General features: G+C 38.3%; 1 protein-coding gene across 2 annotated transcripts in view; it reads left to right on the top strand.

The window, feature by feature from the left end:
- The window catches only part of EPC1 (enhancer of polycomb 1), a 125,367-nt gene that overhangs the window by 98,228 nt on the left and 3,476 nt on the right, over positions 1-23,663 (top strand). For both annotated transcript variants that reach the window (XM_075587728.1, XM_075587727.1), the window contains exons 7-13: positions 196-366; positions 1,401-1,490; positions 1,576-1,724; positions 2,986-3,338; positions 17,197-17,315; positions 18,261-18,402; positions 18,524-18,896. In XM_075587728.1, the coding sequence (XP_075443843.1) occupies positions 196-366; positions 1,401-1,490; positions 1,576-1,724; positions 2,986-3,338; positions 17,197-17,315; positions 18,261-18,402; positions 18,524-18,896 (1,397 nt within the window). The remainder of the gene's footprint in view (positions 1-195; positions 367-1,400; positions 1,491-1,575; positions 1,725-2,985; positions 3,339-17,196; positions 17,316-18,260; positions 18,403-18,523; positions 18,897-23,663) is intronic.

Below are 23,663 nucleotides of genomic sequence, written 5' to 3'. Positions count from 1 at the left end.
CCTTGCCTATGACTTAAATATGGCTGTCTTTAGGGACTGGTATATCTAATTACCCAATGACGTTATTTTATATGTTTTGGGCCAACATGTCCTAATGAAGTCTCTTGGGAATTTTGGTCAAACAGCCCGGTTGGCCGCTTCGTTGGTTGTGAGCTGAAAAAAACATATATTTGAAACATTTGATTTACATTTCAGCAAGAAAAATCAGATGTACGACCGAAACGGAAATACGAGAAGAAGCCCAAAGTCTTGCCCTCGTCTCCTGCTGCTGCTCAACAGACCAGTCCCGCTGCACTGCCAGTCTTTAATGCTAAGGATCTGAATCAGTATGACTTTCCCAGCTCTGATGATGAGCCTCTCTCCCAGGTATGGTCACCTATATATGGAATGCATAGGGAGTACATTTAGGTCGCCAAGTCTAGAACGTGACACAAACTGAACAAAGGAGGATGCCCAAAATATTTAGCTTTAGTAGCTCCTTTAAATTTGGCTATGTTTATTAGCCCAACCACTTTAACATTAAGCTGTCTGTGCAAATATTGGCTGTTAATTCAAGACTGCTGTGGCAGAAACAAAGTAGTGTTACAGAAAATTGGAGCGCAAAGGGACAATGTGGCTGCAGTGTAGAGAGAATGGAACAGAAGTTGTATATTTTACACTATCGCAGTGGTGCTTAAGTTCAGTCCTCTGAGACAGATTTCCAGGGCAATACATATGTAAGCAAGTTAGCCTAGCATTAATTATCACAAAGATAAGTATGTACCATTTTAGTGACATTTTGAAAAACTGTCCTGTTGGTAACTAGAGGACAGAATTTGAGTACACTTGCACTAGAGGGTCGTATTGTGCCTCTTGCATTGGTTTTGAGAAAGTTGCAAAGGATCACCTTTTAAAAAAAAACTTTCAAAAAAGTGACTGGCTGTGCAGTTTGGAATATTGGTTCACAAATATTGGCCCAATTAAAAATTGTATTTATCTGAATAATTCATCCGAAATAGCTTATCCCTCTTGACTAAATTATTTTTGTAACATGCTTGCATCTACACCTTTTCACTGCACAAAACATGTATATATGAATGGGAGAGGGTTGGTTTTAGGTGCTTCTCCTACATACCTCTTGTCTTGACAGCCATAATTTTATAGACTTGCAACTGTGTCTAAGCTACAGTAGGAACTAGTCTCAATTTATTTTAACCAGCATCATTTTAGCTGTCGCAATTAATTTTACTGGTCTACCAAATGTAATCAATAAAAACATTGGATGGACCCTTGTGTTGGGAGAGAGCCCGTTCTGGATGTTGCCTTTCTAGTATCTACGTAACCTATTTTAAACCTTTTTTGAGGTGGTTTTTGTGACTAGAAACAAATATGGTATATTTTTTTTTTTTACATCTCAACAGGTCATGTCAGGTTCCTCGGAAGCTGAGGAAGACAATGATCCAGATGGTCCCTTTGCTTTCCGTAGGAAAGCTGGCTGCCATTACTATGCTGTAGGTAACAGATTTGTTATTATTGGTCACGTCATTGTGTGGGTTACTGCCTCTTCATAATCAGGGGTTTCTTTGTGTTTCTAAGCCGCATTTGGACCAAACTGGAAACTGGCCATGGTGTAGTCCTGAGCATGGACGACTGGGAGACGTTCGCTACAGATACTGCCTCACTACCCTCACTGTACCCCGCAAGTGTATCGGGTTTGCACGAAGACGGGTCGGGCGTGGTGGAAGGTAAGTGTCGCCTTTATTTGATCAATGCTTAAAAGTCAACTTGAATGATTGGCTGCATTGTAATAAACAAAGTTCCAGCACTCAAAGAATATAAAGACAAAGCAAATTTTCGAAAATATACCATATTTATTTATTTAAATAGCAACGGCACAGTTGGGGCAAAGCCTCAAGAGGAAAAAATTAAATCCAACGAATACTAACCCATAAAAAAAACAACAAAACGGACAGTGATGACATACTGGTGGTGCCTTTGCAACTTATTTTTCTAAATTGTATATTTATTTATAGAGTGCTGTCTCCTTCCTTCCTTTGTTAATATTCATTGAATTGTAGATATTCTTAATGTATACTATTAAGCTAATTTTTCTCTCCATAATGTTTCACGTCTTTAAAGAAGCAAAATGTTTGATACTGAATTGAATTCCTCAAACAAATCAATACTGTATTACATTGCTGCATAAAAATATAGGGTTTCCTTCTAAGATGGAATTAGTCTCCCATTATACCACATAGATTGTAAGCTTTTCGAGCAGGGATTTTCTTTCCTATTGTCTGATCTTGGTGCGCTTATTGTATTATTATAATTCCCTATACTGTATTCTTTGTGAAGCGCTGAGTACACTTTTGACGCTATATAAATAAAAACATCATAAATACAGCCCACGCTTTATTTTATTTTTATACCATTATGACTGAAATATTTTAAGAGGGTCCTTTTAGTTCAGATGGGGCAAAATTATGTAAAGTGAAGTTGAAAGGTATTCAAATTTCTAAATTAATTTTATCCTCACCTAGTATACACATCCATTACTGCAACTTGTCAAACAGCCAGGCATTGGGGGGGAAGGGGAGGTAATTATTTATTTATTTTTTTTAAACCGGTGACCGTAACTTTTTGACCTATGTCTACTGTGCATCCATATAGGTGCCTAGTTTTTTTTTTTTTTTTTTCCAATGGGTGCCTAAGAATTGTAATCTTGTTTAATGATATACAGTAATGCAGCCTTTGAACCAAATAAGTTATGTTGGAGAGAGAATTCCTGATAAAGGCGACACTATATTCCTGATCACATGTATATTATTTTGAGAGAAAAATTATTTTCCCTGTGTGGTTTTTTTGTTGAGGGGGAGTTTTATACTGGGAACTTTCCATTTTAAAGCTTATTGCTCTGCTTTCTCATGATATCTCTTCCTGATTAATAAACAAAGATCTAAAGAGCAATTTTAGTATTTATTCCTAATTACAATGTGTCTTCTTCAGGGTCCTCCTCGACAGAGCGCATTCGGACTACGACAGTGCTTTTCGTCAGCTGGACATGGACATGCTTTCCTCTCCAGAACACACTTCAATCAATCTATTTGCCAATACCTCAGAAACGAATACCTCGGATACATGTTTCTCTAAAGACCTCAGCCAGATATTGGTCAATATAAAATCATGTAGGTGGCGCCATTTTAGGCCTCGGACAACATCCCTACATGACGGTGACAGTAATAACTTCTCCTGTAGAACGTTTCACAAGGGTATAGCTCGAACAGGCACAGCACAACCTGGGACCCAGACATGCAGTACCTCGACATCAAGTAAAAGTAGCAGTGGTTCAGCACACTTTGGTATGTTTGATACTTACTTTTCTATTAAAATCTTTTACTGGATACAATTTTCTTGCTCCGAAGGTGAATACAGATGTGTGTTTGTGGGCAACAAAAGAACCTTGTGTTTTTTGTTTTGCTTGTTTCCTTGTATGTTATGTTTCTGTAGTCTAAAATTGGATATTAAAGGGGGTACAGTATGTGGTTAGAAGTTATTTGTTAAAGCTCAAAACTCCTGGATTGCCTGTGAGCGCTAGCTCTACCTCATAATTGAATCGGATTAGGTTACTTGTTAACTTATAAGATCAACTTTTTATGCAATTTCGTTCCTTCAGTGTATTGACTTAGAAGGCAAATACATATTTGTTTTATTCTGCTTACGTTTGTGTAACATTTTCACTAGTAACTGCTAGTAAAAAATGTTTGCATTAATTGTTGAAATAAGTAATTGCATGAATTTTCAAGGTAGGTACGACACAAGCAACTTTAAATGTCCATTTGTGCAAAGAATCCTACTATTTGAGGCCCATGTTAAGTTACTGTCTAACTACATTAGCAACTGAAGTTAAATAGACAGTGTAGAAATCCCAAAGTGGGAATAAAAAAAAAGAAATAAACGGAACAGTTTTGCAAAACCGCTGTAAATATGAACATCCCCCCCGTTCCTGTTCCATAAAATGAAATTGATGTTTTGCGGTGAATTCAAATAAGGCTATTTTGTCTGTTACTTTCTTTTTCATTTCAATAATGCTGTTGTCCTTTTATATTGCTTATGATTCTCTTGACGTCTTTGTCTCATGAGCATCCACTGGGTCCTGACAGCTTCTTCCTGGGCTGTAAATGGATGCATTTGTAGCTAGCACCCAAAGTTTGCATATTGTGAGGTGTCTGTGCGAGTTCCCCTGGAGAATATTTCATAGGCTTCATATTAATTATACCAATAAAAACATAGGAGAGGTAGTGTATATAGAAATATACTAATTGCTCTGCTGCTACATGATGGGTACATTGTTTTGAAACCCTGTTCCTGAGAAACTGGAACTGTTGAATGCTCTTTTTTTGCTTTGTTTGTTATGGAACGATTAAATCAGGTGCATCTTTTACGAATACCTGACGTAATGGGGTATGCATACCAATGTTTTTCCAAAAATAGTGTCATAATAGATTTATTGAGTACAATGCATGCTCCATTCTTTCTTGTCTTTTGTAAAAAAAAGAAACATGTAATGAATGCACATAAGCCGTGTGTAACTACATGCAGAAGGGTGGACCACGCAGGTGTCCCTTTATATAGTATATGTATGAAACCGCATGGATACCACCCGTATTTATGTGCTTAGAAGTAATGCTTGTTTAGTCTCATCTCATGCAGAGGGCTTGTTAAGAAACTATGTGCAGTCTGATAAAACATCACAGAATCTCCTGCTAAGCCAACGTTTGAATCAAATTGCAGATGGGCACCGTTTATACAGATGTTTTCTTACACTATGGAGCTTTTGTAGTTTTAGCACTGTCAACTGGGTGCTCATTTGTGTGTCACTACCCAGAATCTGTTTCTGCCGCTTAATCACTGTATGACCTGGCAATGGGGCAAAAAAAGCATGTTTTGGGACCTGTGTAAGAGATGCAGACACTCAAGTGTATTTTAACATGAGAAGTTGGTTAACCCTTGTCACTTGTATTGTACAATAGTTCATTATTCCCATCCTATTCTGCTGATGCATCTTGTTAACAGATTTGCAACGTAGAGTTGCTTTTTAGTAGACTATATAATAAGTGTGGGTTCATTTTTGCTGGGGAGTAGTAACATGAATAAGGAACATTAAACATTATTTAAAGATGATTGTATACAAAGAGAAAGTAACGACAAGAAAATGTAAACCCTTTATCACCGTTACATCTTTACCTCCTGGATTGCTATACACACTAAGCAATCCTGTCAATGCTAGTCCGTGAAGAAAAACCTGTGCAGAAGCGATCGAGTTTTAAGAAAACCATATTGACAAAACACAAGGATAAATACTCTTATTGCAATGACAATGGGATCGAATCTTCAGGATATTGATGCTTAAAATTAGTTCATAGTTCTGTTGGTCAGGGAGATTTGCAGAGGTGTTGTAGGTTGTGATTACCTTTTTAGGGGATCAACATTCAAGTTCTTTATTGAATTGGTGTGGGCGGAGCTTTTGAAACCTCCCTGGCGCACTATTCGTCTATTGAATTATTAGAGTCCAATTTTGGGTGATGCACGGTACACAGGACCAAAGTGCTGCAGTGTCGTATGTATGGGAGAGACTGTCGGCACACTAGGACATATTGAGGTCGTTATTTTTGGATTTGACGCCTTTAGGGTTTTTATATAATTTTGTATGGCATATTTAAACAGCACTGAATATAACCCCTATTGCTTTATTTGAAAGTAGCTGGCAAGTATATCAACACTGCACACATGTTTAGTCATAAATAACACCATTAAAGCTGTTTAAAGACTGCAAGTCACTGAAGCAAATTAAGACTCTTGTTTTAATCTTCTTTATACATAAAGGTCACTAAAGTCTATAGTGAACATTGTAAGATGAAATGCAAAATAAAGACTCTCTTCTTATGACCTAAACATCATACCGATCCTGGGCACAATACTCAGGGGTGAAACGCACCTACACATTTCAAGCAAAGCACTTTATCAAGGTGTACGGTACAGACAAAGAGCACACATCTTTAAAGTTACCTTTTGACGCCATTCATTGCAGAGAATGACGTCATCGTCACAGAACAGAGTCCTGCTGACGTAACGTCAATCCCTATTGGCCCTGAATGTCACCTGACTAGGATTCAATATAGAAAACTTTATTAACTGACAAAAAAAACAAACACATTTAAAGGTAAATAAAAACATATGCTAATCCATGCCCAAAGTAGTAATCTGTTGTTAATTGAACTACTAATAATACTACAATGTAGATATAGTGAAATAAATGCACCATATGAAAAACAGCACCATTGTAAACATGACTACATTACATTAAGGCAAGGAATAATTGGTAACCCTTGAGTTCACCCCTAAAGGGTAACAACATAATGACCATGATAACGGTCCAGGTGACAATAGTGAAATTCAAATTTCAAAAGAATATATAGATACATATCCAAATATATCCAATATTAACATTATTTTAAGACAGAAGTTTGATATTTACGAATTTCAAAAAAATCACATATTGATTAGTTACCCAAAGATCAATGAACAGGATCAAATATGTAGGAGATGCTTGGAAAAAAACAATTCTACTTTCATATGAAGGTATATGAATATAGATGTACAGGGAGCGAAGAGCAAAAATGTGTATTGTACCATAAATAAAATCCACATGTGAATTGGGATTTTATTATTATTATTATTAATTCTCCAAAAGCCTTAGAGCAACACAATATGAGCTCAAGAAGCAAAAAGGGAGAAATTATATCCAATTTGATTAATTAGCGTCCTCCGTATATATCACAGTTATAAATATTCACATAACCCATAACATGAATAGTTCAATAGTGACAAAGATAATGAGTACATTCAACCTAATCAGACAATGGATAATGGTTTCTGGTTTTGTTTTAAACATTAATATTGTCTGACCATTGAACACAATACTATAGAAAATTAGTTTGGTCCCAATCTATATTCAGACTCAGGGGAGTTCTGGTCCTCAGGATGAAGAGCCAGAAGGCTTCACGCTGATCTAGTACTTTAGTTCTGTTCCCTCCCCTGGGTAAAGGTGGTATATACTCAATACCTTGAAACATACAGTTCTCCACCCCTCCCTTGGGCAACTAGAAAAATGTAATGGGACCGGAGGGTTATGATCCTTCTTTGAGATTAATCGAAGGTGTTCCATAATTCTGACTTTTAGATAGCGAGTGGTCCGTCCAGTATATTGTTGGCCACATCCACACGTTATTAGATAAATAACAAACGAGGTGTTACAATCAATAAACATGTGGATTTTGAAGACCTCTCTTGTTCTAGTGGAAATAAATGTTCCTCTACTATTCATCGTAACACAAATTTTGCATTTACTATATTTAAATGTACCTTTAGGAAGGTCTATTCTAGTCTGGGTTTAGGTGAAAAAAGATTAGGGAAAAGAGAATTTGCCACGGTTTTGGCCCCTTTGAAAACCATGTTAGGACATGAAGAGATGAATGGTTTAAGGGCTGAGTCAAGAGATAACACTCCCCGGTGTTTCTTAAGTATAGACCTAATTTTTTCTACTTGAAGGCTATACCGTGTGATGAATAATGGAGTATCATTTTATTAGAGGTTTTTGGGGGGAACGTTTTAGCAGAGTTGCTCTGTCCATAAGTGTAACTTCCTGTAATGATGTTATGATTAAGTATATCAATAAAACATAAAAGGTGTAGAAATATCACCCTCCCAAATGAAAAGATCTATGAATCGCCTATAAAAGAGAATGGACTTCCTGTAAATGTTCCTGTCTCCAAACACGTGGAACGACTCCCACCACCCCATGAAGAGGTTTGCGTAGGAGAGAGCAAAACTTGTTCCCATCGCCGTTCCACGTGTTTGGAGATAGTGAACCCCATCAAACAAAAAGAAATTGTGAGTAAGAAGAGTGAACAGAATCCAAAATAAAAGTGATGTGTGCAGGTGCTAAATTAGAATGTGCCAAAAAGTGACAAGCAGCTGCCAGCCCTTGCTGCTGTGATATCACGTATATAAATGTACCCTAAATCTGGTTACATTTCCAGATTAATTCCTCAATTTGTTAAAGTAGATCACCTGTCAAGGATGTGTGAGGGCAATTGCCTAACCAATGGTTGGAGAAAGTGATCCACATACCGTGAGACATCTCCCAAAGATTAAATGCTGTATATAATAGGTCTCCCTGGGGGGGAGATCCGCATTTTATGAATCTTTGGGAGATGGTGAAACACGGCCGTGGTAGGTGTTGGATTATAAAGATATTCAATGTCCTTGTCATTGAAAACCCCCAGCATAGAGCCGTCATCCAAAAGATGCCTCAGTTCTCTCTGGAACCTTACTGTGGGGCCCTTACGTAGTGCAGCATAGGAACAAGAATCACTAAATTGGCGCAAAGCTTCCTTGTGATAGTCATCCCTATACTGCACCACGATGGCCCCTCATTTATCCGCATTTTTGATAATTAGAGATTTGTTCATTTTAAGATCCCAGAAGTGTTCTGTGCAGGATCTGTGTCCATCATGTACAAATGACCAAAAAGTTTATATGGTCTATAATCTGAGGGTGTCTGAGACACAAATTGAAAAAAGGGAGCTAACACACATACATTTATAAAATAGAACAATTGGAGTTGCATAGTGGAAATGTCCATAAAGAGTAACAGTGATGAGCAACCAAGAACAGAATGCAAATAGTGTAGTTAGTGGAGAATTGGTGCTCAAAAACCAACTGTATACTCTATGCATATGAATACTCCAGAAGTGTCCGGAGTGCTATAATAACATTCCAAAATTCAGTCCATAGAGATGGACTGCTTTTTGGGATGTCATTATACGGACACTTATGGATTATACATATGCATAGAGTATACAGTTGGCTTTTGAGCACCAATTCTCCACTAACTACACTATTTGCTTATGCGCTCTCTGAACGACGCAGTCCCACCTCAGACAAAAGTGAACGAAATAACATATAGATCAAATCTTGCACCTTTGAAAATAAAAATGTGGTACAAATATTTTTAGCACATGCTTGAATGGATTTAAACTTTTATTTCACTTGTCTTTTTGAATGCGATATAGTATCTATCATCACTTTACGACCTAAGTAGAGTGTTTATAAGTTCAGTCTTACATAGTGTAGGATCCATTTTTTTGGTAGCTTCATTTTAATAGCAAATTAAAGGTTGGTTGTACTGGCTCTGCAATTTTCAAGGCGGGGTAGGATTTACCATACACATTTTACGTTATGGTGGGTGAAAAGGGCAGCAAGAAACCTCCACTATATAGCAAATAAAGATCACTTGTGAGCACATTCACATGTCTTAGACAGGTCTGCAACCCTGCCTTTCACTGCACAGCCAGTACAACCAACCTCACACTGATGAGACCCAAATGTCCAAACAGCTGTCTGTGAGTGGTTTCACTGGCTTTGCATCTAATCCCCGTCTGTGCTTAAAAGCTGTGTTAAAAGCGAGCATTAGTTTGTGAGGGTTTCATGTAAAAATGGATTTCAGGCAAAAGGTGACATGGTGTGCTCATTTGCATGTCATTTCCCAGAATCCCTTGCTGCAGAGGAAGCACTGTATGTTAGGCGATAATGGTGAAAGGCAGGTTTGCAGACCTGTCTAAGACATGTTAATGTGCTCACAAGTAATCTTTTTATTTGCTACAGCTAGATATAGATATATAGATATTTATATTATACTAATCGAAGCAGAGGGTCTCTGGAGCTGAACCACATTAATTTCAGCTCCGGGACCCCCTACTTCCCCAGATACTTACCTCCGAATTAGGTGTCGGTACCAGTCAGGGCTGGGCTTCAAAGTTTAAAGCTCCCTCGTCACATGGGCCTCTAGGAAGCCATACTGAGGATGTTACGGCCTATTGGCCCGCAGGGCGCGAGGTCTTTAAATAGCAGCCATTAAGTGAACCCTGGCAGCTGGCGAGAGCTGTTACCGGCAAAGGAATGTGTTTCTGGAAGCAGGGGGTCTCCGGAGCTGAAATTAACAGGGTTCAGCTCTGGAGACCCTCTGCTTCAATCCATATATAACATTTTTTTTTTTACATTCGCCGGCTTGGATTGCCAATTTAAACTGTTAATTGCTCTCACTGCCCCATTGCTTCTCAGCATTTGCATCATCTGCTGTATTGAGATGTGCAATAACAGACAACCGTAGCAGGTGGTCAGTCAGCGCACAAACCAGCTCGAGGCTGCATAATGGTGATCAACGTTTACTTTCCTTCAAACTTGAAGTAATCTTCGTTTCTGTGACTGTAAAAAGTGTTTGTCAGATTTTACCTGTTAATATTGTGCATAAGAAGTAGGAAATATCTATAATGTTGAAGTGCCCTTAAAGCCCTATTACCTTTTTTAGCAATGAAATAGACGTAGCCGCGTTTGTCCCGTTGCGACAGCGCAGAGTAAATGAGCACTTCATTATTAGGTGATACCTAAAATTGCAACACAAGTAATCTGCTATTTAACACTTTCTTTACAAATGAGATGAAAGTGTTGCTAATTCACTCCCCAAAGTGCAACTGCAAAAAGCACAATAATGGCAATTGCACAATATACAATGTGTTGCATTTATTGTAAGGTTAGTTAGGAACTGATGGCTATCAGAAGAAATAATGCTGCAGCATTTCCAATGTTGTGGTGATGATGGCTGTTTTATAAAGCAGATCTTGGCAAAACCATTTATGGGGCTGAAGGAGTAACTCGGTGGCCTTTGCAGCGTATGAACCTCCTACCCCAGTGTCTATCTCCGAGTGCCTCAGGCACTAATATGATCTTGTAAGTTTTACGGGACAAGGACCCAATGTACCTGCAACATTTTCTGCACAGCGCAGTGTACACTGTTGGCCCTCAATAAGAAAACAATATTAAGGGAAATTGCAAAAGGGTTTTTAAGTTGTCGTTTCAAACCCGAATATTACTGAACTATAATATCGGTATGAAAGCAATCTTCATTACAGAATGCCTATGTGAAACTGGGGCTACAACAGGGTTTCTAGTTTGACGACAACTGCATGGTTGAAATAATGTTAAAGCACTCTTGCATAGATTTTTTTATTTATTTATTTTGAGTGGGATTGCTGCTTTAATGCTTTCAGTGCCAAGGTGCCACTAAAACCCCGGCACTGCCGCTTTCTTTGTATGATCGTTCCTGGATAAGTGTCTTTAAAATCCATTTGAAGGGTCTGAAAATGTTATTTTGTTTGTCAGTTACGACACACGATCTGATTTATGGATTCCATGTGAGGTCACTTTGGAAAGGGAACAATGACAGTAAAAACGTCCACACTAATAAGGTTGCAATGTTTCTAAAAAAAAAAAAAAAGTTGTCAGGTGAACCCTCCAGTTATTTATAAAATAGATTTATCTCATATTTTCTGAAATTGAATAACTTCATTTTAACCAAATAAAACTATTACCATTGTTCACTATTGTCCTTGCTAACCTTTCTAGGGTGGTGGGCATGTTTGTACTAGATCAGTGGTTCTTGCGAGTTGTCTCCAAAGGGGTTTGCCAAAATAAATATGTAATGGCGGATCCCAGGCAGTATACTGTAGTAGGTTCCTGAGCCTGTGTGGGGACTGCACATTTAGTAAGGCCCCAAACTGTGCCTTTAGCGTGGCTTATATAGCTGTCAATTACAACAGCGACTTTCAAAGTTGTTCCCCACAATGCTTGGCATATACAGAAGCATGGCATTGTGGGACGTGACTTTGGATGCTCCCGCAGTAATTAACAGCTATACCACCCGTGCTGTCTGCACCCACTGAGGTACAGCGTGGGACCTTAAGTGTATGTTTGCCCCACGAGCTCAGGTCACTATACTGACTGGGGATCAGTCACACGTGTATGTCGGCAGTAGTCTGCGTAGGCTATAAGATTAATTTAATTGGGGGTTTGTGGAACAAATATTTTCTATCTGGGTGTACAGGGTTAAAAAGATTGGGAAATGCCACATATTTACTAAGAACCAGACATCCTATTTGGGGGCACCAAAAACTGCACATGTACAGTAATGGGAAAAATGTATATCGAATTATTTCAAGGAAAATCCCTTTTTTGTGCATGAACCATCAGATAAATCCATATGAAAGTAAAAAAAGGGAGTATTGGTGCACCCATCCTCCTTTTCTTTTTCTTCCCCTTAGTACTTTAATATTAACAAGATTGGGAACCACATTCTAGATTGATATTATATGTTGCAGTACGTGTAGGTAAATATGTATGCAGTGAAAGTCTTCCTCTGGTGTAGCAAACCACATCCAATTCATTGTGGCAATCTGTATCTGCAGACTTGTGCATTGGTTTGCTATTTTCTGTAAATATCCCCTAAAAGTGTGTCATTTGTATGCAGAACCTTTTCAACCAGAAAGTGTGTGGGCGTTAGCATGCTCATAATTTTGTTCGTACAAATGCCTAGTTACATACTGTACAAAGACTTGCTTTAAATGTTTAACTTAACATCATCTTTGGAGTGACAGGAACATAGCAGCTGAGACAATTGGGACTGCTTTCCCATTACTTTTTGTGATGGGGAGAGCGCAAACGTTCTCCTTTACAAATATATATTTTTGCCTTGTATAAATGACCTAAAGAGTGCATTACTTTTATAGCTTTGGACATTTATTCTTTTCAGTACTGTATTTACTAGTGTCTTAAGGTCAGCTAATGGGGATTATTTGGTTACCATTTATATGCAGTGTTCGACAAACCTATACATTTGCTCGCCCCGGGCGAGTGGATTTAACCCCCGGGCGAGTAAATATTGGCCCAAGCAGCACACGTTTGGTACTAGGTGGCGAGTAGATTTTTTTGTGTGGCGAGTAGATTTTTGGGTGATTTGTCAACCACTGTTTATATGTATGTATTTATTTATAAAATGTTTTACCGGGAAGTAATACATTGAGAGTTACCTCTCGTTTTCAAGTATGTCCTGGGCACAGAGTTATGACGACAAATACATGGTTACATTAAGTGAGCAGGGTTATACATCATATACGCATTTGTAAAAATTGAACAATTTTATGCATTCTATGTAATGGGATTATTTCTAATAATCTCAAAACAGTCTGTAAAATGTTTTTTTCTCCTAATCCTGGACTCTATAAATAGCCAAAGATCTAGTAGCTATGTGGAACTGAAAACTTCGGCTACGCTTACAGTGCCGGCGACGCTACGGTCGCTTGAAAAATCAAATAGAGATGACTTCCAGCGATCGCGACCAAACCGTCGCGTCGCACTTACTAGAAGCGCATGCAATGGCGGCAATGCATTTGTTTTGTCGCCGGCACAATAAGCGCAGCCTTAAATCTGACTCGCAAATGTAAAAGTACGTTGTATAGCAAATTTAGACTACGTACTAAATTGCTTCATCTTCAACAATGCCTTTAACATTCTAAAAAGCCTGTATTAAACATAGATGGTGGACACAACACTTAAAGACATTTTTGGGGGGTTTGAATGTAATGCACATGTAAGTATTTTGAGCTATGTATTGATGTAACACTACTGAATAATCGTATTATTTAGAAATTAATTTGGTAAAGAAAAGATATTATATTGGAGATCTCCGTCTCTTTAAAGAAATAATTTATACCTATTATTGAAATCATAAATCCGGGTTTTTAAAATACCAGGCGCCTGGCACCTGAATTGCAGTGCAGACTAACCTGTCGGTCACTACCGCGTCCGGTAACAGCACAGGAGTCTGCGCATCAGTTTCTGACTGTGCATACATGCGTACTCACAGGTGTGGCCGATTTGTATGCCAATTCTTCTTTTTCTCTCTCTTTCTCTCTTCTTTCTCCCCCTCTCTTTTTCTCTCTATTTAGTCACGCACATATACCCACACGTGTGACACATGCACGCACATAAACGTGTGTGCCCCCCACGTATGTATATGTGACACACATGTACGTGTGTGTGTGTGTCTATAGAGAGCGCGAATCGAGCACGCACATATATATGCACACGCACACTATTTTCACATATTTCAACCCAAAAATGTTATTAGATCTTAATCGAATTCCTAATAATAAAGATAACCTCATCAAACAAATGGAACAAAAACATGATAGGTCTACTTTTTCAGCATTGATTTATCTACAAATGATTCAACATTCAATATTCATGTGTGAAAATGTATATTAACCTTTAGATTCTGTACCTGGTGGCACCTCTTGAGCAGCATTGACTTCAACTAAGTGTTTCCTGTAGCTGCTATTCAGTTCCTCAAAAACATAGGGTTTGAGTCATTTTGGCCCATTCCTCCTTACAGAACTGCTTTAACTCTGTGACATTTGAGGGCTTCCTTGCGTGGAGAGCTCGCTTCACGTCCTGCCATTTCGATGGGGTTTAGGTCCGTACTTTTACTAGGCCGTTCTAAAATGCTAAATTTCTTCTTCTGCAGCCATTCTTTTGTAGATCTGCTTCTATGTTTAGGATCATTGCCTTGCTTCATCTAACCGATGGATGGCTCGACATTCTTCTCTAGAATCTTCTGGTACAATGCAGAATTCATGGTTGTCAATGACGACAAGCCGTCCAGGTCCTGAGGCAGCACAGCAGCCCCAAAACATCACACTCGCACCACCATGCTTGACGGTTGGGATGAGGTTTTTCTGTTCGAACGTAGTGTTTGGTTTTCACCAAACATAACGTTTCTCATTGAGGCCGAAAAGTTCTACCTCTGTCCAGATAACATTGTTTCAGAAGTGTTGTGGATCATCTCTGTGCTCGTTAGCAAACTTCAGATAGGCAGCAATGTTCTCTTCAGAGAGCAATGGTTTCCTTCTGGCTATCCTTCCTTGAAAACCAGTCTTTTTCTGAAAGTTAAGTCATGAACAAGATTGAACACTCACATTAGCCAAGGTGAGCGTGGCCAGCAGATCCCGTCTGATAGTGGATTGGTGGAGCCCCAAATCCTTTGAAATTGTTTTGTAACCCTTTCTAGACTGATCAGTATTGACTCATCAATAACTGCTTTTCTGAGGTGCTACAGAGATTTTCTTTTGATCATGGCATGACGTGTTTCCTCACACCTGTATGGTAAAGACCAAAACTCGCAACGTTTCTGACCTTTTATATGGGGTGGGGCCTCCCAAGCTCACCCCTGAAGATCTAACTAATTATTTACACATCTGATTCTAATTATCCCCTTTAATTTAGTTGATAAAACAAGGTTTTCACTTACTTTTGCACATACTGTACACTGTCTCTTAATTACTTATTATTTAATTTATACATCATTTTGTTTCAAAAGACGTGGAATTGGTTAATATAAACCTTATTGGATATTTAACAAAAAAAATGGTTTTGATTGAAGGTTATCATTTATTTATTTAGAAAATGTTTTACCAGGAAGTATTACACTGAGAGTTGCCTCTCATTTTCAAGTATGTCCTGGGCTTACAGGTATGATTACATGGAAAAACTATGGAATTTCTGTAGTTATCATTGCAGTTCACAAACTTTGTGTGTATACACACATACACATTTACACACTCACACGCTGTCTTTTTAAAAATTTGGACTGTCTCCTAAGTTTTTATTTAGTGTTATTTAGTTTTTCGTTTTTGTCCATCCCTGCATAAAATATTGCAATAAAACGGATCCCTGGGTTACAACCTCACCCAACATTACCGATGGGTTGTTTGTTGTTCAATTAGTATAAATCCAGCATAAAATAGATTTGGCAAAAAAAGGTCAAAGGTGGCGCTCAAACGTATGTGCAATAACAGTGATTAAATGTGAGACCTTATTCACAAGACCCACGTGCAAGACAGATGATGATTTTGTTAAATAATCGACAGAACCATGCATAAAACACAATGTGTTATCTAATACAAAAATAGTGATATCTAGTGATACATAATGTGTAAGACGGTGAACACAAATAATAATACATTCCTCCACTCAGACTCTGAACCAGATATGTTCCAATATCCAAATCGACTCGAATCCACAAAACAGGGGCGCAGGAGACATGTACCGAGGAAAGAAGGAAAAATTGACATAGGGTAGTTAGTAGTATATCGCAGAAAATTGACAATTTGTGACTGAAAAGCTCCAATGGTTATACTAACAAACCAGTAGAGTAAGACGGCATTTCCAAAACTGTGGCAGGAGAGAAGCCGTGCAGAGGAGAGCGGCATCCTGGTCACCGAGCGGCCGTAACCGGATCCAGGAAGTGACATCTTCGGAAGACAAAGCTCCGCAGAGTGTGGTGAGAACGCGACTCGCCTCGCTTGCGGGAGTCGCCAATTGAGCACTACCATTGCTTTTATGTTTTTTAACTGATGTAAGCCTCAAATCTGGAGGGTTATTTGCTGACTGTGCCGTTTATACAAATTTCTAGTACCATCTGCACTATTACTGCCCTTTCTTTTTTGGGTCTCCGTTACGAGTGATTGTACAGTCATCTATACCTGCCACAGGTTTGGATATGCCTTCTTACTCTACTGGTTTGTCAGTATAACCATTGGAGCTTTTCAGTCACAAATTGGCCATTTTCTGTTATATACTTCTAACTACCCTATGTCAATTTCTCCTTCTTTCCTCTGTACATGTCCCCCGCTCCCCTGTTTTGTGGATTAGCTCACTAGTTGTTGTTTAATACATATTGGCCAAATATAAATGTCTGTCTTGTCTGTTTGCCATGTTAACTTTCTGTGCAATGAGGACGCAAGTCATAGGTGAGAATGTAGATGAACAAAACTCATTAAAAAAACATTTTGCTAATAATAAAGGGTTGCTGGGTTTTTTTTTGCAAGTTGTAAGTAAAAACAAAACAAAACTTCATATAAAAATTTGTCATTTTAAGGCTCTTCTTTTCTTTTGCAACTTGTGTACTAATCTACACAAGTTTTTGTAATTATACTCTGAATGCTGGTACAGTGTGCATTTTCGGTATATTCTTATTAACCCCCTTTTGAACAGCTTGATTTATAAGACTATAACTGTAGTGCTACCTGACAAGTACTATGATACTTTTTTCTTTTTCTACATGCACTGGAAGCATTATTCAAAGAACAATGACATTGGGAGGAGTTCTGCTCTTTTGTGACCTGTTACTGATCATAACTTTTAGTAATGTAATTCTAGGCAGTAGCATGTACATCTTTCAAAACCATGCTTCTTTCTTCTCAGCATTTACAGCCGAACAATACCAGCAACATCAACAACAACTGGCACTAATGCAGAAACAACAGCTTGCTCAAATTCATCAACAGCAGGCGAATAATAACTCCTCTGCCAACACTTCACAGGTAATGTAGTTTTCTTTTTTTAAAGTGTACCAAATATTCAATGCATTCTCATACTCAAATGAATGGTTTGTGGAAGAAACACATGTGATCGAACATTATGGTTACATTAGACCAGGGGTGGCCAACCTCAGACCTCAAGGGCCACCAACAGGTCAGGGTTTAAGGATATTCCTGCTTCAGCACATGTGACTTGGTCAACGAGTGAGATATCCTTTTAAAACCTGTTGGTGAGGACTGGAGTTGACCTTGTCTGCATTCGAGTTTATGGGAGTCTGAAGATAATGTAATATTTTAATGTGGTGTTTTTAACTTGTTGTACGTCCTTAATAGGCTTAGCCAATTTGTACACTTTCAAATATTATAAGGCAAGCTTTATTATTTATTTGCCTATAGGTCTAAAATAATTGTAATTGATTTGTGCAAAAATGTGTTGGAAATAATCATTTACATTGATCTGGCTAGTCTGGTTTTAAGGTTCATGCTTCCATTACTCATTCTTTCATATTTTAATTTTGGAATACATTAGTGATAAAAAAAAAGGCAATCAGTAGTGTTGTTTTTCCCTTGCTTTTTTTTGTGAGATTCTCTTTGTGGCAGAGGGTAGCATACTTTTTCATAAGAAACACTGCAGAACCTCAGTTGTATTAATGACATGCTGCTTCAAATAGCACCGTGACAGATTTTAGTATGTAGTAAATGAGTTTTTAGTGTGAACAGTATAGAGGTATGTTCAGCATTAATCTCTGGTTCTATTTGCAGAACCTAACCAATGCTTCTACCAGTGTGAAAATGTCACCAGGTTTATTTTAGTACCTCTGCAGCACCGAAAAGAGAGAATAGTAACGTCTCTAATTCGTTTTTTCTATTTGGTTAAATAAAGTAGTCCTTAAACTTTCAAATGATTTGACATTAGTTTTTTTTTTTTTTTTTTTTTTTTACTTATAGGTTTTTATTTCCAAGACTTTAGATTCTGTTAGCGCTCAGTTTGCTGCTTCAGCTTTGGTGACGTCCGAACAGCTGATGGCCTTCAAAATGAAGGATGACATGGTCCTTGGAATTGGAGTGAATGGCATCCTTCAAGCCTCAGGTGTGAACATTCATCTGACTTCTAAGTTCCTTTAGGGGAAAAAAATTGTGTGGAAAAAGATCTTGTTGAGGTTCATACTCTCCGAATGACAATTCATTTGATGTATTTTGTTTTCTTACAGGAGTATACAAGGGCTTACACCTCAGTAGTAATACGCCTGCAGCACTCGTACATACAAGTCAATCATCATCAAGTGGTTCAGCCTTGTTACAGCCTTCCAATATTACACAGACTACTAGTTCCCACAGCGCTCTGAGTCACCAAGTAACTGCTGCCAATTCTGCAACAACTCAGGTCCTGATTGGGAATAACATCCGATTAACTGTACCCTCCTCCGTTGCCACTGTAAACTCTATCAACACCCTCAATGCACGCCATTTACCTAGGACTTTAAGTGCTGTCCCTTCGTCTGCCTTAAAGCTGGCTGCAGTAGCAGCAGCAAATTGTCAGGTACCCAAGATTCCAGCAGCATCTTCTGTGGATGCAGTACCAAGGTAAGAGTTATAGCAGTATTGTTTGTATTGACACACGTGTGTGTGTGTGTGTGTGTGTGTGTGTGTGTGTGTGTGTGTGTGTGTGTGTGTGTGTGTGTGTGTGTGTATATAAATTAGAGATTTTTCATGCGCACACCCTACATAAGCATTTCAAACAAGTGGCCATTACTTTGGAAGAACAAACTTGCAGCGCAACGGTTCCCTTTTATGTTCATGCCTCATCTGACTTATATGAATGAGAGGTGAGCCCAGCAGTTATCACATTCATTTTCCTTCAAGATACAAGTAGACCAAGGATTCTTCTCTTCTGTCAGATTTGGACATCAATTCTGCCTGAATTTAACATCAATTCTGTAAGTGTAGATCACGACAGCAGGACTTTTTCTTAACATTTACAGAATACACTATGTTCTGTTTTTATCTCTCCGTTGTGCTGTAGGTTTTGTTCTTCCAAAGTAATCTTCTCTTTATCCCCCGCCACACCATGAATACATCATCTATATACCGTAGCCACGTGATGACATTGCTCCGGTACATAGAATGCACATAAACGTGTGCTCAAATAAATCCATTAACATATTTGCATATGATTGGGCCACTTTAGACCCTATCGCCGTACGTTGTACTTGCAAAAACAGACCTCTCAAAACAGAAATGGTTTTGGTCAAGATTACGGCAAGTATATCAATAAAGAATTGTTTTAATTCCACAGTCATGATGACGTCCCTAGGGCCTTATCTACTGATCCCAGCCCTCCTCATGTAGTATTGAGTTATATAAATTATTTGCATCCGATGTCCCCCTGTTCAACCTTGAGCTGTTGTAATTTTAGAAGAAAGTCTGATGTATCTTTCAAATAAGATCTCATCATAAGTCTGTAAATATGCATCCAGAAAGATGGATAGTGGTTGTAAAATGGAGTTCACCCCCAATACGTATGCGTCGCCGGCACTATAAGCGCAGCCTAAGATTGGACTATTGAGTGGCATGTTTTTGTGGACTAATCTAAGACGGACTTTACTTCCATTTTGCTTCACTCCAATGTGGATATATTTGTCTGCTAGATGTGAGGTGAATGTCTGTTTGTCCAGATTGATTATGCTTATCCTCCTCCACTCTGTAAAATGGACGTCTGATGCAGCAGCGTTGTTACACTCACGCGATTTAACCTCCTTCCTTTTTGAGTGAAAGCCTTTTTTTTTTTAATTATTTTTATATTAAAAAATTTTTTATTGAGTTACGTAATGAAGCGTGCACTTTTTTTTCACAGACCTGTCTAAATGTTTAAAAAAAGATTTTAGCGCGTGCGCAACTCCTTGTTGGATGCCATTTGTCAGCGAAACAGTCGGTTTACAGCTCTGCATCTCTGTTTTCAAAGGGACAATACAGTACAGTAGGGCCCCGGTTTACAGCAGCAGGCTGGAACGGAACCCGCCGTATGAGCGCGGCCCATAATTAAAATAAATATATATATATACGGTACCTTTTTCAAGGGGGATATATATATCCGTGTTAGTCCAGTTTAGATACTGCACAGAGTTGTTACACTCACTGCACTGAGTGTAGCAACTCTGCTGCATCAGACGTCCATTTTACAGAGTGGATGAGGATAAGCATAATCAATCTGGACAAACAGACATTCACCTCACGTCTAGCAGACAAATATCCACATTGGAGTGAAGCAAAATGGAAGTAAAGTCCGTTTTAGATTAGTCCACAAAAAAGCCCGCCACTAAATAGTCCAATCTTAGGCTGCGCTTATAGTGCCGGCGACATCAGGCTGCAGTCTCTGGAAAAATCAAATTGATTAAGATAAGAGACACCAAATTGATAAAGGGGATACAAAATCTGACATGAAGAAAGGCTAGCTAAATTAGATTGGTTTATTTTAGAAAAGCGGCGTCTAAGAGGAGATATAACTACAGCTCAACCCCGTTATAACGCGATCCTTTACAACGCGAATCCGCTTATAACGCGATGCAAGTGTGGCTCCCAATTTTCATATTTATGAATACTTTACAACACGATTATTGGTATCTTAAATACTTTATTGTACAATGCATACAATTGTCCATTATTTCTAATGCGATCTGCTTATAACGCGATGTGATTCTTTGGACCCCAAGCACAGCGTTATATGGGGGTTGAGCTGTATATACAAATACATACAGGGTCAATACAAGAAGCTTTCGAAAGAACTATTCATCCCAATGACCGTACAAACGGCACTGGATCACCCCATAAGGTTGGAGGAAAGGAGATTTCACCAGCAACAAAGGATAGGGTTCTTTACAGTAAGGGCAGTTAAAATGTGGAATTCATTACCCATGGAGACTGATGGCAGATACAATAGATATCTTCACAAAAAAAACGTTGGGCATCTATTTAGAAATTAAATGTATACAGGGATATACCAAATAAGTAAACATGGGAAGAATGTTGATTCCGGGAGAAATCTGATTACTGTTATCGGAATTGGGAAGGAAATACACATTTTCCCCTTATGAGACATCATTGGATAATGTTTCACTGGGTTTTTTTCTTTGCCTTTCTCTGTATCCAAATACTGTAGAAATATAGGGTAAGTATCTTATCTAAATGTAACATAGGTTGAACTTCTTCTTTTTTTTTTTTTCCAACCTCATCTGTTTATAGTTTATGTAATAGTGTTTGAATCTTTCTAAGGAAAGATTACAAAGTTGTTTTTTTTGTTTTTGTTTTTTTATCAATACAACTTTATTAAATCATTAAGAATAGCCTTCTGAGAAATTAATAATAATTTTAGCGAATCCAAGCAAAGATCACCTTAATGTGGAAATAATGTATGCATGCAAAATACACGGCAAGACACTGAAAAATAATAAATTGGAATAATATTAATTGCAAACTATTTGGTATGGGTGGATTATGAAAGATTTTGATTCAACCAGGCAATTCTGTAACATAATCCATTCTGCAAATGCATGACTGATGATTAATGATATATTTTAGGTTCCTTAATGGTTTGCTTTAGGGAAGAATATTATGGAGTTGGCTCTGTTCTGTATTATAATCCTGCTAGAAGAATCATTTAATATATCACTTCTGATTCCCTGCTCTGCAAAGAGGAACACTTGCAGGGATGTGCTTTAGTCCCGTATTTTATTTATAGTAACCTTATAGCCCTTTGCTATTGCTATCAGACAAGCTATTGATATATAAGATCTATATGTCGATGATGTTTACTATAAAAACTGATACCAGAGCTTCAATTCCTTATTTACTTACAACCATTGAAGAATTTTCCGTTCTTATTAGGTGACAAAATCAATTGAAGAAAACCCCCAGAAATTGTGTTGTTTAATAATGTTAGTCTAGATCTTTGTGCGTTTATGAAGGGATGACATGTCTTATTAAATACTACAGAATTTAAATATTTGGGTACGCAGTTCTGTTATAATTTTCAATATATATGCTCAAAGCAAACACCATTACTTTTGGACGAAAAAATAGTTTGTTTAAGCTGGCCCCCTTTAAATTAATCACGGGATAAACACGCTGCTGCCTCCTTTATGGCACTTAAAAAAACAAAAACTTGTCAATAAAACCCAAAGTGGGGTCAACTTCTCCAACACACTGTTTTCATTCTTAGACATAACCAAAATGCACCTCGTCTATCTGTAGATTTCAACAATCCAATGTGCTTTGTCTGGGAAACCAGCTTAGTAGAGCCATGAGTAGTTATGTAGTAGTTCTGAAGAAAACTAAATACCAAACTCCAGTTTGCTAAACTCTTTCTACTATATAGAATACCCTTGTATGGTGGAACAAATCTTCAGCAATTATTACATTAAAAAAAACAAGCTAATTGGTTGATATTGTTGTATTGATTTATAATAACCCCCTGGATATCACCTGTGGCGTCCCACAAGACTCTGTTCTGGGGCCCCTACTCTTCTCAGTGTTCATCAATGATCTCCCCACAGCTTGTAAGGAAGCCTCAATACACATGTATGCAGACGACACAATCCTATATGCACACAACCATAGCCTCTCTGACCTTCAACACATACTTCAGTCTGACTTTTTCAGACTCGAAAACTGGATTTCCCAAAACAAACTGTTTTTAAACACTGACAAGACTGTAACAATGGTGTTTGGGACCAAGACTAAATTTTTAAAGCTTCCAGCGACTGAGCTCCAGATTAGAACCAACACTAACACCACCCTAACACCTGTCACTAGTTTTAAATACCTGGGCATATGGTTTGACTTCTACTTAACATTCAGGATGCACATTGATACCCTAACAACCAAGACCTATGCCAAACTAGGGGTACTTTACAGGAACAAATCCTCCCTAAGCCTGCTGGTCAGAAAATGTATCGCACAGCAGATGCTAATGCCAATTATTGACTATGGAGACATAGTATATGGCTCAGCACCTCAAACCCACCTTGGCAAACTTAACACCCTCTACAACTCAATTTGTCGTTTTGTTCTCCAATGCATCTATAACACACATCACTGCGAAATGCTCAAAGAACTAGATTGATCATCACTCGAGTCTAGGCACAAAGTTCACCTTTCCTGTCTTGCCTTCAAATTCTTTATGGGCAAGCTACCCAGCTACCTGAACAAGCTCCTCCTCACCCCTACCACATGCAGCACCTATCACCTGAGATCAGACTCCAAAAGACTGTTCATGGTCCCAAGGCTCAACAAAGTATCCGGCCGTTCCTCCTTCTCTTACCGTGCACCCCAAAACTGGAACAACCTACCAGAGAC

The sequence above is a fragment of the Ascaphus truei genome, chromosome 2 (assembly GCF_040206685.1).
Source record: "Ascaphus truei isolate aAscTru1 chromosome 2, aAscTru1.hap1, whole genome shotgun sequence".
NCBI classification, from domain to species: Eukaryota; Metazoa; Chordata; class Amphibia; order Anura; family Ascaphidae; genus Ascaphus; species Ascaphus truei.
This window is presented reverse-complemented; position numbering and strand designations above follow the sequence as displayed.